Source organism: Parasteatoda tepidariorum, chromosome 5 (genome assembly GCF_043381705.1).
Source record: "Parasteatoda tepidariorum isolate YZ-2023 chromosome 5, CAS_Ptep_4.0, whole genome shotgun sequence".
Taxonomy (NCBI): Eukaryota; Metazoa; Arthropoda; class Arachnida; order Araneae; family Theridiidae; genus Parasteatoda; species Parasteatoda tepidariorum.
In genome coordinates, this window is record NC_092208.1 from 3,317,187 (window position 1) to 3,337,132 (window position 19,946).

General features: G+C 28.3%; 1 protein-coding gene across 1 annotated transcript in view; it reads right to left on the bottom strand.

Moving 5' to 3' along the window:
* LOC107457141 (protein capicua homolog) overlaps window positions 1–16,865 on the bottom strand; it is a 75,016-nt gene extending 58,151 nt beyond the window's left edge. The window contains exons 1-5 of the mRNA XM_071180873.1: window positions 16,416–16,865; window positions 9,772–12,598; window positions 8,399–8,530; window positions 7,234–7,376; window positions 2,598–2,789 (exon numbers count right to left, since the gene is read on the bottom strand). Coding sequence (XP_071036974.1) covers window positions 2,598–2,789; window positions 7,234–7,376; window positions 8,399–8,530; window positions 9,772–12,571 — 3,267 coding nt within the window. The 5' untranslated portion in view covers window positions 12,572–12,598; window positions 16,416–16,865. The remainder of the gene's footprint in view (window positions 1–2,597; window positions 2,790–7,233; window positions 7,377–8,398; window positions 8,531–9,771; window positions 12,599–16,415) is intronic.
* Window positions 16,866–19,946: the final 3,081 nt, after the last annotated feature.

Below are 19,946 nucleotides of genomic sequence, written 5' to 3' on the forward strand. Positions count from 1 at the left end.
TAAATAAAACTATTTTTTTACAGGAATAATTAGGATTAAACAAGAAATTTTCAACAAAATAAAACCCCTTTAAATTTTCGATAAAATTAAACCCCTTGAAATTTTCAATAAAATTTTAATTGTTGAATTCTTCTGTTCTCGGTCATGGCACTCGAGTTTTAAAAACCCCATTATAATCCTTAACGATGAAATTAAAACATTATATACATTAATGACATTTCGAAGTTTTAAATATGCATTATTACTTTTATAACCATCATGAAAAGGAAAGAAAAAAGAGCATAATAAAAAGTAAAATAAAAAATTTTTACAGGGACAAAATGTAATTAAAAATAATGAAATTACTTTAGATCCCTTATTCTATTAATTACTTGAATTTATTTTAATTTTTCATAATGCAATCTAGAATCAGGAACATTAATGAGTTTATATTAGAAATGCACATCAAATATACTTTTATTTTAATACATTTAAAAAAAAACTTAAACATTATTTTTTTAAATTATTATACTGCAGATGATAACTTTAACGCAAATAAGTTCCAATAAAACAAATTACAAGGGGATAATAGCTGCTAAGTTACATAATATTTTAAAAAATAATCTTGCCAATAATTTTTCGAGGTTCAAGTTATGTATTTCTAACTCAATGATTGTCACTCTGTAGATTAAGCATGCTGAAAATATTACAAAACCACCATTCAACATACACTCAACAATCATCTTGTTCTTTATATATAAAATAAATTTTTATTAACCTCTATTTTGACTGTTCCTTTCCCTAAAGCATGCAATTATAACAACAACAAAAAAGTTTTGAAGGCAGTTTGTGAGGAAAAAAAACACTTCATTTTTTAATTTTCTACATATAAGACCAAAATTCAAAACTATTCTTTCAATTCATGCTGAGCTGCATAGTATAGAAAGTAAACATATTAAAGCTATTTAACATACTAAAATAAACTAGGGAATTTATTCAAATGACCATACTAAAAATTATTAGCAATTTAATTAAATACTTGAATTGATTGATTAAAAAATTATTAACTCCTTTAAACAGTTAGATTTTTTATAAATTATAATTAGTTGATAAATAAGTGAACTAACTATACATTAAAATATAGTTAACATTAGTTTACTAATACTGGAAATATTTTATGTATAAAATTACAAAATATATTATACAGGGTATCTGCTACATTTTAGATTTTCAAATCCATGACTTTATATGAATAATTCCAAGAATTTTTCATGACTTACGAAAGTTATTATTTTATCCCGTAAACACAACAATAAATTTAAAAAAGCATTATAATAACATTAATTGACTGACTGTTATACTCTACATCTTCATATTTATTCATTTTAAACTTAAATAAATAGAGTAAAGAAAAAGTTGAAGCAATAAAATAACTGAAAAAAAGGACAAAAGCAAATGACTAAATACTATCAGATATACACAGTTATTTAAAGCTGTTTTATTTCTTCTTTAAAGTAAGTAATATAAAAAGCCTAAACTAGAATTTTAAATTGATAAAATAAAATAATAAGTTGCTAATAAATAAATTCTGAAATCACAGAAGTTTAAAAAATATTTTGCTCTAGAAATGATACTCCTTTTATTTTTTGAAAGAACACCATAATTCTTAAAGTACAGGATAAAGACATTTTATACTTTAATAGAATGACAATGAGTGGGGGATTTTGATACAAATTTAGATGTTTGGAACATCAGAACACTGAGATTGGGAGGAAAGGTAAATTCCATTTTAAAAATTAGATTTTTCGGCGACCTAAACCCATGACTTTCCATGATTTTTTTTTTTTTTTAAAATAGCTAAAATTATGACATTTCATGACAAATTTTGTTCAATACCCAAATCAATGACTTTCAGGGTTGATTGTGAGCCCAAGTCAAAATTCCGGAAAATTTCTCGAGTTCAATAAAAAAAATTTAAAAAAAAGAGTTTAAATTGAAAAATTAGAAAAAAATTTAAACAAGGTTTTTTTTCTTCCTTTCTCTCAATATTTCTTAATTCATTTAAAATGTATTTAAAATTTTACACATACCTATACCATTTGCAAGTACCTATGTCGACCAGGAGAAGTAATTGAAATTTACAAATATGTTTTTCTTTCTTGATTTTATGATCATAATAACTATTTAGTGATAGAAAATGAATATTAATCTTGAATATAAGCTTATAAAGTATCTGGCACTCCCTTACAAATAAAAGAAACTGTGTTTTTAAGTTCCACCTTTGAAAATTTGATTTCCGGAAACTTTTGTGATCAATGATTTTTTGAAACGTTTGGACCTTCGATCTCCGGAAACTTCCGGATCACTGTTAGCGAAAAATCCGGAAATCCGGATTTTTTCCGGAGCACAATCAGCCCTGGACTTTCCAGGTGCACAGATACCTTGAAAATATATTTTACATTGCACAAAAAAAAAGACTACCCTGAATAACTTTACTTTTGATCTAATGATCGCATTTTCACGTTTTAGGACTCACGGCTTTTTACCTCCCTAAGAAAAAAAATTTATGGGGAAATTTTATAAACTAAAAAGAGTAAAAAAACAATTAAACAAATAACCTCATATGCCAGATCATGATATTTCTGCTTTCGTTCCGGCTCTAATGCGTACCACCATTCCCCTAAGATTTTGCTCACTGTTCGATTATCTTGATTTGGATGACGTTGGTGAACAAGAGCTCGATGGCGTTTGCTGAATATCATAAAAGCATTCATGGGTCTTCTAATGTGATCTTTCTCTCGACTAAGAGGCTGGAAATAAATGATAATATTAGTGAGTTTTTTTCACAACAATACTAGTGAAACACGCAGAACACAAATCAATAACTTTTTAATTTAGTAAAAATTTCAAAAAAATTACAAAATCTGTGAAAATCTCTGGCTAATAAATATAGTTTAAAATAGATAATAACTAAAAGAAGCAATTTTAGTTTGATTCATATTCAGGGGTAATTGTGAGCAAAACTCAAAAATCCTGAAAATTTTTTGAGTCAAATCATTAATAACATATTTCAAAAAAATTAATGTCTTCATAAATGTAAATCATTGATACTTTCAAAACATGAAATTCTAAATAAACTACAAGCAGCATAATTTAAATGAATAATTATGTGTAAGTTTACTTTTATCTCTAATCACACTTATTCTACCAGAAAAAATATTTACAAATGAAAAAGATGCCAAGCATAAATTCTAGTTCTTACATTTCTAAATTAAATATATAAGAATTTTTAGACATAAATGTAAGTGATGACTTCGTGAAACTTCTGGACCTTGGATTTCCAGAACATGGTTAGCAAAAAATTTGCAAATCTGGATATTTCCGGAGCACAATCATCTTCGTGTATTTCAAGAAAAAAACAAATAAAATTTGAGCAACTTCAGTCTTATATTCTAGCATTATTACAGCTAAGAACTTTGCAATAATTTTAATTATAATTAATAAAATTTATTTAAATTAATAAAATTTATTAATTTAATTAAATTAAAATTAATAAAATTAAAATTAATAAAATTTATTAATTTAATTAAATAAAATTAAATTAGTAAAAGAGTTTAGCGGAAGAATGAGTTAAAAGTTTTAATAAATCATGGGGAAAATACTATCTTAAGAAACCACACAAACACTAGACAACTGTTTATAAAACATTTAGTTCAAATAATTACTCATTGGCAGAACATAATATTGCACATATACAGCAGTTTAAACTTTAAAAATAATTCTGAGTTTTCAAATTGTCAATGAACGCATTTACCAGTATGGTCTTCAAATATTGTTTATAAATTAGTTAAAATGCTTGCGATAATTAATATTTACAATTGATATCCCATTGAGCAATTTTAATTGAGTAGAAGAATCATTTGCTTAGAAAAAGCATAATTATTTTTTTTTATGAAACTAGATAATTTAGGTATGTTTTTTTTAGAAAAAAAATTCTTAAGGAAAAACTGGACAAAAACACTTTGCAGCTGCAATGACCAAGGAAATAGATAAAGGCAAAACATTTATTCATATTATAACATGGAATACCACAAATTAAAAATTGTTTTTAACATAAATAAAGGACAAAAATGATAAGTATGCCCTCATTAGCTGAAGCTAAACTTAAATATGGTGGTCCCATAAACAAGAGATTTCTAAATAAAAAATATCTACACTGAGGATGAAGGTTTCCATTTCAAGCAATAGAAATTCATGATAATTTTACATAAAACTATTTAAGTTATTTGACAACTTAATCATTGCCAAAATAAAGTAATAATCATGAGGTATGGTAGTATAAGTGAGGAATATGGTAATATACAGGAGGATACAGTAATAAAAGAGTAAGGAGACAAGTTAAACGTAGTTTCACATAAATGAGAGACTTCTGAATAGAAATAATAATGAAAAAAAGAACTATATAAAGACTATAGTTTCCATTTCCAGCATCAAATTTTAATCAGGGTTGGCAAGTTTTTGACAATTGACGGTTTTATTCGGCTCTGACCATATTTATCTGTCATGTCAAAAAAACAGTTTTGACAAGTGTAAAACCCAAAATTTTAGTGTAAGGATAATTATTAACTATTATAAATAAGATGTATTTATAAATAAACATACATATAAAACTACAAGTGATCGATTAATTATATTCTTGAATTATTTTGATATTAAACTCCCTTTTTGTTTTGACAATTACAGTCAAAAATCCAAATTTTGATGAAGAAAATATTACATAATTATAAATAAAAAAGGTGTTAAATCGACATTTATCTTCTCTGTTAATTTCTTAAAAAATTGAAAATAAAAATACAAAAACAATGAGCTTAAAAAGAAAACACTTAACAATCATCCTATTCATTATATATAAAATCAATTTTTATTTACTCCCATTTTAACTGCTCCTTTCCCTAAAGCATGCAATTACAACAAAAAAAAGTTTTGAAGGCAGTTTTTGAAAGAAAAAAAAAAATTGGAAAAAATAAACTGTTCCTTTTTCAGTTTTTATAAATAAGACCAAAATTCAAAACTATTCTTTTGATTGATGCTGAGCTGCATAGTATCGAAAGTAAACAAACTAAAGCTATTTAACATAATAAAATAATATGTAACTAGAAAATTTATTCTAATGACCGCACTAAATATGATAGCAATTTAAATAAATAATTGATTAATTGAAAAAATTATTAACTCATTTAAACAAACATTTATAGTTTTATAAATTATAATTCGTTGATTAATCAGTGAACTATACTTATACATTAAAATATAATTAACATTAGTTTACTAATACTGGAAATATTCATGTACAGTGCAAAAAAAAAGACCACCCTGAATAACTTTACTTTTGATCTAATGATCAAATTTTGACGTCTTAGGAAGCTGTCTTAATGGCTTGAGGGGGTGACCAAAAATATGCTAATTTTAAGTAACGAAGTCAGACTCAAAAACGTATTTTCTCTGAATAAACATACCTTTTTTTGACGGATTCGAATTTTTGACTCCATATTATAGGCGGTAGCAGCAATTTAGGAAACATGGTGCCATTAGTTTGGTCAAGAGAGCACTCCAAAGTTTGAACCCTTTAATTTAAATTTCACTTTTTGCATATTATGCCATATCTCCAGAACTCATAAAGTGAATTGAAATTTTTTTACACACAATTATAAAATTCATTTATCCAAAGATAATTCCATGCAAAAAAAAACTTTTATGTGAATATTTATTATTTTATTTAAGAATACTCTAAAAAATTTTGATTTGTTAGGTCGACAATTTTTTGAATAATTTTAAATAATGTAATTTTAAGTAGCAAAATACAAAATTTGTGAAAAATAGGTCAAACAGTTTCTGAGAAATTGAATTTCAAAAAAGTAAGATATTTAAAATACGATTTCTCAGGAACTATTGACCGAAAAAAAGAGGTATATTTATTCAGAGAAAGTACGTTTTTCTGTCCAATTTTGTAGCTTAACATATAGTCTGCACTTATTTTTTAACATATTTCAGGTTACCCTCTGAAACCAGTAAGAAGGAGTCCTAGATTATTGAGTCCTGTACAAATAAGCAAGATCAAAGAATGAGTCCTGATCATTAGATCAAATTCTGGATGGACCTGTTTTTGGCATATAAGCAAGAGTGAAGAAAATTCTCAGAGCCTAATATTCCCTATGAACTAAGTTTCTTATCTTATTCCCTAAAAATTTTCGATTTTTTTTTTCAGTACAATAAATGTTTAAAAAATTTTTTGAAAAATAAAGTTTATGTAAAAAAAATTCCATTTGATTTTACACAATTCCTGAATAAACGAGCATATGCGTTATAAAGTAATAGAAATTAAAATATAATGAACTAGTGATAATTTATCAGATTAAATTTAAGGTCCCACTTATTAACTTAAGGAATTCAAACTAATAAATACACAAATTGACATAGGTTTTTTTTAACAAGAAAAAGTTTTGCAAGCAACATTTTTGTAACAAAAAATTTTGCAGAATTATTTTAGACGAAAAATTTTTCCATTGAGGGCTGAATTTCCTCCAAATCCTTGTCGGCGCGGTCAGACATTTTCTGCTCTTTTTTTAATATAATTAATTACAACAAATATTGAAAATGAATAAAAAAAATTATATGTTGAGAACTGACAATTATTGGAGAACCTTATAATTTTAATTAATCTAAAAAATCCGATAAAATTGTAACATAAAAGAATTAAAATCAATATTTAGATTGATAATGATTAATAACTCATAGTTATTACCTATAATATAAACTGAGTAGTTATAACATAGGTCTTAAAGTACCATTAGAAAAATAAATGGTTTCTATAATTTTGGAGACATTTTTTATATGTGATAGATAATATAAATCATAATTATAGAAATATGTAATGCAAGTATTGTGCATGATTTAGTATTTAATAAAATGTCTGTAATATTAAAAAGGTGCCCCAGGTTTTTGAAGGATTTTGATAGTTTGACAGGTTTTTGACATGTCATGTCAAAAAGCAGATGTCCTGACATCAAAAATTCAACCCTTATTTTCATGGCTGTTATTTAAGTAACATTTGATAATAAAACAGCAAAAAAAAAAAAAATTTCCGTCTTACAAGAATGTGTTTTCTGTATTAGAGAGTTAAAAAATGATTAATTAAATATTTTCTAAATTCCCATTATTAAATAAAACCAGAAAGGTTATTTAAGAAGTGAATACCTTTTTCGGACTTTTCATTTCTTCTTTGGACAAAGCACTGAGTGATTGCGAGCGACGTTTGTCTGATAATTCTCCAATATCTAAGGGAAGATTCTCAGCTGTTGCAAAAACATCGTCATCTCCTTCTTCTGGTTCTGCTGGAACTGATTTTAAATATAATATTTTAAAAAACATGAATTTTATTTAAGAAATAGAAAAAGTTACATACTTCTAAATTAAATATGGCAGTTATGAGAATAAACGGATAGTCAAAATAACATCAAATTGCAAGCATAAAATGGCGAATTTATTTTTTTCAGCAGATGATTGGTAAAAAAAAAATTTTCATAATTAATTGTAAAATAGTCGTTTTTGCTTATATTTTGGCAAAATAAGTTGCATATACTTAAAAGAAATAATGCTATAGTAAATTAAATAGTTTAATAAAGTTAAAATATCATCAATAAATATCCCATAGATTGTGCTTTGAGTGGTCACCATCTTTTAAAAGACGAAAATAAGAAACAAAATTTATTTTATTTTTCAGTTTCTAAAGAAAAACTCTGAATTTTCCAATGAATACATTACATTTCACATACATTACATTTCACATACTTTAAAATTATATAAAATATGTTAAGTTTCTTAAAATCAGAAATTTTAAAAGTTTGGGTTACTTTTTTGTAGATTTGCCCTTTTGTGACTGAATGTTAAAGTAAATTAAATGATAAATGGTGACAGTTATTGAAATATATTTTTAAAAAAAAAGCCTTTTTTACTTTAGAACCATCAACAAAATTCAGTTAAAACTAGACCGTTAAATGTAAGGAATGTAGATTTTTTTGTGAGCATGCATAATTTGTTAGTTCATTTTTTAGTTTAAAATTACAAAATACAGAACTTTTCAATTCAAAACAAAGGCAGGTAATGCAAAATAAAGACCTTATACACACTTCAAATTTTGCAATTATTCTGTGCCAATCAAAACCACACATGCCATAAATTAAACTTTAATCTCTTTTTGAATCTACTTTTAATTTTTGTATAAAAAAATTTGAACTTAGTTAATTTTGGAAATTTTTTATTTCAATTTCATATACCTCAATAATTGTCACCAATAATTGTAATTCTAGAATTAAAATACATTTTAAAATTAAAGCAAAATTAGAAATACAAAAATACAAACCCAGTTCTTTACTGAGGGGTTCAACAGATGATTTTAACTCTGAATTGCCATTTGTAGGAGCAGAATTATTCTTCAAAAATGGCACTAAAGAATGCCAAGGAAAAACTGGAATCGGCCTAGCATCATTCCAAGCTACAAAAGATGTGTGAATGGATAAATAAAGCTATAAGATAATACTTATTAAAAAATAGAGGGAAAAAAACATGTTTTTTCATTGTGTTTCAAATTAAATAATACACTTCATTCTTGTCGTGGTGATTCTAGTCGACGGTATTTGAATAAATTGAATTAGAAGGGGAAAACATAAGTTAAACTCCAATAGTTTTACTCTTTTTTAATTTTAATTCATTTGCAACTACCAGATATTTTTTTAAAGGAAACTTATCACTGCTATAGTTGTTACATCACTAAATATTAGGAATATCTTTAAAAAAAAGAAATTTCTACAAAATACTAGCATTAACGTTTGTCGACAATAGAAGCAAAAACAATGAGAAAAATTTCTGACTTTTGCATAATGCTTTATTATTATTACTTTTTCCTAATTTTCTCTATTTTTATTTTTTTTATTATATTAAATTAAAAATAACAATCAACTGCGTATTAAATTTGTATTTTTTCAGTGAGAGCTGAACATTGTAAATTTTAAAAAACAATTTTTTACAATATAACTTTTAAATTAAAATCTGAAACTCAAAAGTATGCATAAATATATTTAGCAGGTGCCTTTGTGTGCCCAGAACTCATCTTGTAATCTAGAAGAGGAGCTGGAGCATCAAAAATATTTTGGTTCTTGGTCCTTAGTTATTTAACTTTTTCTCACACAGGATTTCTAGGACTACCTACATTTATTTGATTAAACTATTTAATTTAAATATTGTTACTTTTAAAACATCTTAAAGTCTATTTGTTACAAAGCTTGTAAAAGTTCAATAACTCAGGGTTATCAGTACTCTTTCACTATGCTTGCTACTGAGTTATCTTTTAAAAAGATTTATCGAAATCAATAGTTTAATAAAAAAAAATATTTAAACTTCAGTTTAAATAAATGTGATGACATAAATCACTCGAACCAGATGCCAAATTAAACAGTAACTCGGCTGCTGTGTATTAATAAAAAAGTAGCAATTTGTTTTTTGTCTGAAAACCCACATTCTTCCTGAAAAACTCCAGTTTTAATTTGAATTTTTAAGAAAAAAAAACACATAAAAACCCATGAGAATTGCGCTTTAAAAAAAAACGAGCAAGTAGGTACTGAATTTACATTTTTTAATGTATAACCATTAAAAAAATTTTGAGAACAAAAATACCTTAATTTGTTTCAATAAAATTAGTCAATATTAATGAGATAATTTTTTTTATATAAAACTTACCTGAATTCTTATCACTTTCAGTCAAATCTTTTTTCTCAGGAAGGTCCTCATTATTTATAATAGGTAACAGTTGTACAGGTGCATATGATTGAGAATACTGATTAGGATTGTCATTTTCTACACTATAACAGCCTCTCTGATCATCCATATACTTGGAAAACTCATTATCTAATAATTTACTACTTTCCCGAACTAACGCATTCTGGGCAGAATAATTAGGAATATTTATGGGTGCTACATCTTCAGTTTCTTCCATGAGAAATTGGGCATCACTTTTAACTGAGTTCTTAACCAGAAATATGGTTTGTGTATCTGGCAAATTACGGGAAAAATCTGAATCCTCCATCGAGGATATGACTTCGATGGCATTTTTCTCGGATAATTTCACGGTGCCGTCTTTGGATGCTTTCATTATAACATGCTCCTGTTTGTGATTTCCTTGTGTATCTCTTATTAGGAGAGGACGGGCATTCTGGATGACAGAAAACGCATCAGATTGGTTCGTACTCAAATGCAGAACGGACGCTCGCACTTCAGGTTGGGAATTTAGCTCTTGAATTGCAGCTGGATGTTGAATGACCTCTGTCCGAATGGCGCCTGGGTGGTAGGATGAATTTGCAACTGTAGATTGATAATTGTTTGACATAATGGCACTCAATATCTGAGGCTCTTGTGAATTCCATTGTCCAGGTTGTGCACTAACGGTAGGTGAGTGCTGCGGATGTGCTATGGGGGTAAAATGAGTATTGGGAGTCTGGAAAGCCCGTGGCGATATCGAATGCGTATTCTGAGTAGGAGAAAATGCAGGTGTTGCTGACCTGGAGTTGCCCAACGAAACCAACATGTTGGCAGCTTCTGTTTCATCTCTATCAAAACATCGCTGAACTCTCTCCCTCTCCGAAAAAACAGGATTCGATTCACTGTCGTGAGACGACTCTTCCCATTCTAACTCACGACCCGACGCAGAGTCCTTGAAAGTTCCTTTACGCCGTCCTGGGAATGAAAGAGAGGGAGGTCGGATATTTTTACCTCGAAGAGACAAGTGCCTTGAGCAATACCCCCTACGCTGTGATTCTTTTGTGCATCCTTCTTTGGAACAAAGTCTCCGCCACTGCTTGCCGTTGAATTTTTTCCGAATGCCGTTGGGTGTAGAAACGATATCGCCTTTCTTATACTTGGCATTCAGCATTGCCGGAGAGCGAGAAGTACCCAAACACTCTGACGAATCGGTACTGGTTCGACTCAAAACAGTCTCGCTCTTGCGAGACTGAGATCTAGGTGTCAAACTACCCTGGGAGAGAGTAGAAGGTCGCTGGTATGGATAAGTAAAATAATCTTGATCAAATTTGATATTCTCTCTCTTCAAGTCGTCGTCGGAAGAATCTTCATCGTAGTGAGGACTTTTACTCAAAACAGCTTCGTGGACCATTTGATCTGATGTGTTAGAATTCAAAGTGTTAGGAAGAGGCATCGCTTGTAATCGATTAGGAGACGGCGTGACGGTGCTGTACAGCTCAGAAACAGACGGAGTCATCCTCAAAGGCTGTCCTTCAGAAAGTTCAGATTCTCCCAGCATGTTGGGAAAGTTCTGTCGATTCGTAATAACTTGGGTAAAAGCACTTGATGGAGTTAAAGAGTGCTCTATAGGAGTAGCACAATTTCCCCAGGTCAAGTTATCACTGGTTTCCGCAGGCTTGATTTGCAGACTGTTTTGAATAAGCTGTGATGGCATTGTTAAAAAAGGCAATGAAGGTGGGGGGTTAATATCAAGCTCTTCCCACCAAGGCGGTAAGAGTAGTCTAAGATTTGCCCGCGAAACCCAGACATTTGCCTCTTTCCAGCCATAATCAGCAGAGTGCTCTATTTTAACATTATACTGAACTGGGGGTTTCGGGCTGATTGAAATTATTTCTCCAACAACAAAAACATTATCATCCTGATTCACTCTTACGCACACACAAATGCCAATTTTCATATGACTCGGTGAAGGACTATGATCACTAATGACATCATACTTTCCATTTCCCAAAACGTCCAATATGCAAATTGTTGTCTGGTCCTTGTCAAACATCACAACAATATCACAGTCGTTCTTAATTTCTTTTATAACACCAGGCAAATAAATGTTATTAGACTTAGCAAGAACTCTTTGTCCTTTCCAGTCTTTCAAGTCAATATTTACATTATTTGGTGACAAAAAAGGGTATTGAATAGGGGATGTTTGTTGATTAGTCACCTGATTAGTAGTTCTAGTGATGACACTAGAAGGCTCGCAAGATTTACTGATCTCTTTGCTGCAATTGACGATGTCCTCAACGTCCACAGGATTGAATTTTCGCTTTTTTGGCACCTTTTTAGCCAGCAGTTTAAGATTTTCTTCTTCCTTGAAACTGTTATTATCCGACACATTCGAGAATCGCGGTTGTTCCACGGGATGAGATACGACCACTGCCGTTTGAATGCATTCCAGTTTAGGTGGCGATGGTGACATCCTTTTGTACAAAGATTCCAACTTGTTGCTACACTGTACCAACGAAGACCGACTCTCTACCATATTGTAGGAAGTTTCAGTTACACTAGGAGAAGGAGGTGAAAAAGCTGCCGTTTCATCGATGCATAAATCAGGATTGTTGCATTGGGAAGAAATTGTGGGAATAGCGTCCCCTTCACTCTTATCTTCGCTCATAGATTCAGTGTGGGTGTTTTTCTTCCTGCTTCGTGTGGTCCTGGCAGAAGGTGCAACAGTTTTACCAGCTACACCTCCTGCCTTTTTGTGTTTGTTTTCACCCCGCCGATTCATAGTTGCATTTTTGAAAATCGATCCAATCTAGAGAAGAAAAGAAAAAGCATTGCAATCAAAAATGTTAATAATAAAATCAATCTTGGAACAATTGTTTAAATTGGGAATAGCAAGTTTCTTCTACAGTGGGAAAAATCTATGAATCCCACAAACGTGTGCGGAAAACTAAGTTGAATTTCATTCAGTTTGTAGGTAAAATTTGCAGTATTGCAATTTTCTTGCAAAAGATTTCTTGGTCAGTTTCATTCTTGTTTCGATTAATTTATGCAATAGGTAGGAAATCTTTTGCTTTTCGTAACTCAGACAGTTGTTTATATTTTTTTTAACGGCTTTTTGTAGCGATTCAGAAAACCGGAAAAATCAGTTATCCAGAATAGCGATGGTCCCGATCGTTCCGGATAATCGGTTCCCTACTGTATAAAATTTTCCACAACTTGGACATTTTAAGGAACTTTGTATAATCAATAAAAGAAAAGGAAATGCAAAAACTAGATATCAAACAGATAACTACTAATTTGTCTGCAATATGCAATTTCTGACTGGCATTAAATAGACTCGAATATAAAATTAATTTTATTATTATTTTTTACAGCCCTCAATTCATATTTTTGACTAGCTACTGACATATTGTCTCTTAAGAGGACGTCATACCGTGGAAAAAAATTTTAGTTGCAAATTCTCTTTCTCCTTCATTACTAATTTAAAAGAAAGAAAAAGTAAGTTCAGGAAAACCTAGAGTAGGTCATGAAGTTTTAATAGTTAAAAACAAAATACTTCAAAATATTAAAATACAAATAAATTATGCAAAGAGAACTTCTCCTTGCATAATCCTAAGTTACCATCTCATTATTTATTTTCCTTTTTAGTTTTTTAAAATTTTCTTTTCAGTATTTGAAACTTTGTGGCTTACTCTAGGTTTGTCTGAGCTCATTTTTCTACACTTTAAATTAGTAATGAAGGAGAAAGAGAATTTGTGAGGAAAATTTTACAACAAGGAAACAAGTTACTGCAACCATTATTTACTGCAAACACAGATTCTAAAAGCAGCTTAAAATTAAATTAGTTGTTTTGTTTATTGAATTAATTCGGTCGTATGTACATTCATAACACCATAGACACAAAATTATTAAACGACATAATAAATAAGAACTGCTGGTAGGAATTTAATTTCATCGAATAATTTTATGGTAAGTAATATATAATACATAAATGTTTGACTTGACCAGATATCATTAAAAAAACATTCAGGTAAATTATTTTAAAGTCATTATACATAGCTTTTACTATCTAGCTTTTACTGAGTAGTTTAATTTTAATTTCTAGTCACTCTTTTGATTACTTAAGTTACTTTACTAAGTACTTAAGTTAAATATTTAAACAAAATTATTTTGAATATATATTTATATTATTTCATGGTTTGTTGATTTAAATCAACAGATTTATATATACATATATTGATTTAAAAAGTTAAAAAACAGTGTTTTAAATTATTGATACTTTTCTTAGTTTTAAAATTTATTTCAATTAATTTTAGTTAACGAAATTACTTTCTTTCTTGGTGTGTGTTAAATTTCAAAACATTTGAAATTACATTTTTAAAAATATTTTGATTGAGATTAAAGAAGTACAGATTAAAGTAAACATTTAATGTTGTCTTAATATAGACTATAGACTTGCATAGCTGTAAAAAGTAATTATTAAGCATGAATTTTTTTCAATAAAAAATACAAACAATGTTAATTAAAATTCTACCTTTTGATTTTTTGAAAAGCATGGAATTAAAATCTACATATTTTATTGGTTTAAAATGTATATTTCTAAAGTTTGAGGTTATCTTAAAAAGAAATTACCCTAATATGCCAAAAATAGGGTTTTAAAATCTCTATTTCATCTAGTCTTTAAATTTCAATCATGCATTTGGTTGCTATGCATTCAAAGCTATGTATTATAATGAAAAATTGTTTTAGGTAGTTAGAGCATCTAAAATACTGTTATAATATAGTTTTAATATTAATTTAATTTTGATTAAACATTTATAAAGTTTTTTTAATCATAAATCAAGGTTCTTACCCTGTATTTGAATTTAAAAAAAATCAGATTTAAATCCAAAAAATCTCAAACCCTGTATTATTTTCTAACAAGTAAATTTTTAGTACATAAAGATACTTGAATGAGGCACTAAACACTATGTTGAAGAAAAAAAGGTATTTTAATACGTGTGAACAGGTACCGATTAGAAAAAATTGCCTTTTAAAAAAACAATAAAATTAAATGAAATTTCCAGTGTGTTACATCAGTACTTAAGCTTATGCCTGTACCTACTTCACAGGGTCATGCGACAAAACTTAAAATATTTCTCACATATTTATTACAGATTTAGGTAACTGCTTAGAATAATCGCCTTACTCTTATCCGAGAAATATCACTTCAGTACTTTAGACTTGAACTATTTTTAATCTAATACCTTTTATAAAATTAAAAATACAAGGCTAGAAGTTAAAAATATAAACACTGAGAACTAGATTGCCTCAAATTTAAGAAAGATTAATGACCAATGGTCAAGCAATTAGTATAACATAGACATAGATTCGCAGATATACAATTGGTGATAGTTTAAGTAGCTTTTTGTTTTTGCTACTTGAGAGAGAAAAAACAACTTTAAGAAAACTAAGATTTTTGTTAAAAAAAAAGAAATAAAGCAAAAAACTTTTTCTTTTGTTTTTATAAAAAAAGGAATGAAAAAATACTTTAAAAAAGGAAAATTATAAGACAATAGCAAAATATGGGGATTCTCCCATTAAAAACAGTAAGATACAGTGATAAAGGAAGGAATAGGAGCTTTAAATATATTTCTTTAACATGGAAAACTTTCATGCAATCAAATTAAGGGTAATTGTCGTCAACAATAGAAGTAGATTAATATCATACTTTACACACTATGAGGGTTTCAATGTTCATTTCGTTATAATATACCAATTTTTATTAATTAAGGATATCTTAAGACACTTCATTAACGACAACTTTGAAGAATTAAGAAAGGAAATGTTGGAGATCTTAAAATTAATTAAACAATTAATAAATTGCAATCTTCTTCAAATGAACTTGCAACTTCTTCAAACTTAAAAAAAAATAAGACATAAATCAGAAATTCTCAAAAATAAAGAGTACAATCAGGATGTAAAGATAAGTTTCCCTTAATTAATAATGTCGAAAAATATATTACTTAAAATCGCAATATGTTTCAGTTGCAATAACTGATGTTGTGATACTTAATTTTCCTTCTCATAATGTTTTTGCTAGCTCCAACTACTATTTTAAATCAAATAATTTTATTGCATACAAAATAAATCACAAATAAAATATGCCCCAGATAATTTTTACTTGTTTAGTTCGTATACATTTGCCATCAATTATTGCTTGTATTATTTGTATGCCAAGTCGTATACCAATGCTTTTTTGTTATCGTATTTTCATACGTTAATGCTAGGTCATGCCTATATATAAACACAGGAACACGATTTATAATTTAAGTTATTAAATAAATGTTTACTCCTTAAAACTATTGCACACCATAAATTACTTCAAATAAAAAAATATTTGTATTGTATGGGCACGATAACAAGAAAAGACTTGTTTACTTTCAACACAACATTTGACAGTAGTTCACGTACACTTTTGCCGTTGTCCCTCAATGCGGATCGACAACACAAAACATTGCTATTTTATTTTCTGCAAGATATGGAGTGGACAATTGCAACTCCAAAACATCGCAGTCAGGACTTATAGCAATCACATTAGCGTATGCAATGTAAGACAACAAATAGCAGAGTTGCATTTAACTTACAAAACGTCAGAAATTCTGGAGAACCACATAATCAACACGAGCTCCCAACTCGTAGCTGTTTCTTGACCTAAAAATGGTGAATGAGTAACAGAGCTAGTAAAATTAAGAGCTGCGATTGGTTAGGTTTTTAATCACGTGCCTAGAATGTCTGGAGTTGTACAGTCTTATTGGTTGTAGTAGATCTTGTAATTTTCTGCTAGGTCTATACAACAATAACTTTATTTATAAATTTTAAAAAATATTGAATATGCTTGCATTGTTGTTAGGGGCTGATCTGCATTACATTTTTCAAGCCGGTCAAATGGCACTACTGCATATATAAAAAGCAATGAAAAAGTTTATTTTATTTTACCAAAACCTGTTTCAGTTCTGCATTTCACTTTCAAGCGCTGACGTAATCTGCTGATGAACTAGGCAACCTTGTCGCGGCCACGCTCTGACTTCATTGAAAGAGCAACCAATCAGGGTAGGGAAAGTTTGACGTAGCTGAGAATGATACATCTATGCGGATCTTTCATAAGAATGAAATAGATCTACCAGCTTAAAACGAAACAAACATTGCCCTTTATTATTATTCATTTACGTTTTTAAATTGTAAAAAAGAATGTTTAAAGTTTTCTTTTATTTATAATCTATCACTCATTTATTTTAAATATTCTTCTAGTCAATAAACTAAATATATATAAAAATTCTATTTTTTTCCATGCATAAATCATTGAGGTATGTATATTTTTTGGAAAAGCGCTTCGACCATAATTTTTTTTCCCCGTTGATGGAGGGGGAAGGATAAAAAAGGGGGAGACAGCTAAAAAAATATGCAGCACGGTGTGAGCACTGCAGATTATTTTTTAAATGGATAAAAAAAAAAGTTGATAGAGAAAGTACGGGAAAAGTAAAGATATGTATTTATGTATATGTACTGCGAAATAATGTATTTATTTCGCAGAAATTTTAAATAGGCACAAATCAATACTCAATAAAATGTAACTTGTAAGAACTAAAACTCAAATAAAGCCGTTATTGTAAATATTATTTTTTCTTTAATTAATCTGAATTTTAAAAGAAATTAAGAACGAAAAAAAAATCAATTCACTCCAGATTTTGTTCTTAATATTCCAGCTTTTTCAATTAAAAATAAAATCTATGGATTCATTTTTTAATAGTTTTTTTTTTCTTCCAATTTCAGAAAATTTCAGTTACTTTATTAAAGCCTATAACACTGAATGGAGTCTTTTAATTTTTTAAACTATAATTGTGTAAAATTCAAATTAAAATTTAACAACAATTTTCTTTTTATTTAACATTTTTGAACCACAAAAACTGTTATTAATTATTTTTTATCATTTTAAAATAAGCACAAACTTTTTAAAATTTTATAAAATATAAAGAATTTATATCACATTTAGAAATTTATTTACGGGAGAGCATTCGGGGCACGTGTCCAACGGTCAGTTTCTGATTTGTCACAGGCCTCCTAATTATAATTATTAACTATTTGCTTTTCTAAAAATAATATTGCATTATTATTGCAAAATTACTGTATAATGAAGATTTAAATTGAATTTTCCTTCAAAAATATTTTCTTTGAGTAGTTTGAATTTTGTTAATAAAAATAATCCTCAATTTTCCAAATTCAAAATTTTTTTTTGAAAACAAAATTTTTGCGTTAAATAGCTCATCATACAAATATATAAACATCTCAGTTATGAATTTCAAATGTTTTCGTTGATTTAACTATTGCACGGCAGAGCAGGCTATGAAAATGTTTTTCCATATTAATATTCTTATATAATGTTTCATTTTATATATAATGTTTATACAAGTGAAAAGTTCAGGAACACTGTTTCTGAACTTGTACTCCAAACAAATATACAATGCGCAAAATAAATAAATTAATTAATTTAAAAAAAGGAAGAAAAAACCAGAAAACTTTAAAATAACAATTTTTGATTTAATCCTCAAATTTTCAGGTACTAAAACTCACTCTTAATTTTTCTAAACCCTAACTTTAAATATGCTAATTAATAAGTGCACACGGTATTTTAAGTTACGAAATCAGGTCCAAAAAAAGTACGTTCTCTGAATAAACATACCCTTTAATGTTAATTTTACTTTGTGCATACCATACCTAGAGCATTTTAAAAATTCTGCAAGCATAAAATTTGTTTTTCCAAAATAGATTGCATGCACGAAATTATTTTTTATAGTTGCTTATAATTTTAATATTATTTAATAACAACTGAAAAATTTTAAATTGTATGGTATTCAAATTTTTACGTTATTTTAAAGAATGTGTTTTTGCTTTTTTTATGTCATACTACAAATTTTCAACAAAATCGATCGAACAGTTTTAAGAAATAGAATCTTTAAAACAAGGATTTATTTTAAAAATAAATATTAAAAAAAATCTTCAACTTAGATAAGAGATAGTCAAAACCTAATGTTCTCTCATTTATCTTGTATTGCTATCTATTGCCAACTCTGGGAACTGCTAGCTACATTTCTTTTTTTTTTTTTTTTTTTTTTTTTTTTTTTTTTTTTTTTTTTTTTTNTTTTTTTTTTTTTTTTTTACTTTTAAGATCGCTTCACTAGCCCATTTCCTCTCTCCTAAAATAGCATACCGGACTGGGCACACCGGACGCCCCAAGCATTCAGGCGGCCCTTGAGACCCTTGCTTTTTATAAATGATATTAAAAATCCATAAATAAACAACATCGTGTTATATATTTTTTTAAATAAATATATTCTCGTGTAAAAAGTGATCATCATGCAGACACCAAAAATTTGAATAGTTTATCACCAGGAGAACGACCCTTAAAGTTATTTTATAGGATGGAAACAGGGGCGGATCCAGAAATTTTTCCTGTGGGATGGGTCATAGACTCAGATCCTATAATTAATCCCTCATAATTAATTTTTTTTAAATATTTTTTTTAAAAAAAAAACTGGGGTTTTTAATGCTAGTCTTCTCATTTATTTTTTTCATAATGAACAATAGAACAATACATAAATATTTCGAGTATTAATAATTCAAACATGGTGCCAGATTTTAGTTACGAGTTTCACAAGTTTCCCATCTTCACCTTTATACAATCTTTGGTCACCTTTATACAATCCTGTTGAAGCGAGCTTGGATCGAGCAACATTATTAATGTTTACAATGAAACTATGACGAATTTCGTTTTAATCGTTTGGATTGTGATTCTTGAAACAGTGAAGAACGTAATTAGATGGGGGGAAAAAAACGATTTTTCCGACCTACCTAGGTGCATTTGCCCACTTAAATATTTCTTAAAATATTTTATTTCTTTTGTAAACTAGTAAAAAAATTATTATTTTTATTTATTTTCTCAATTTGGGGGGGGGATCATGACCTCCCCCCCCCGTCGTTGGATCCGCCACTGGATGGAAATAGGTAAAAAATCAAAAAGAAATTTGACATGGTCATTTTGGAAAAAAATTTTAAAATTGCTAATTGTTCAAATTTTATTTGAGATAAAACGTTAGACTTATTCCTGTAATATTAAACTT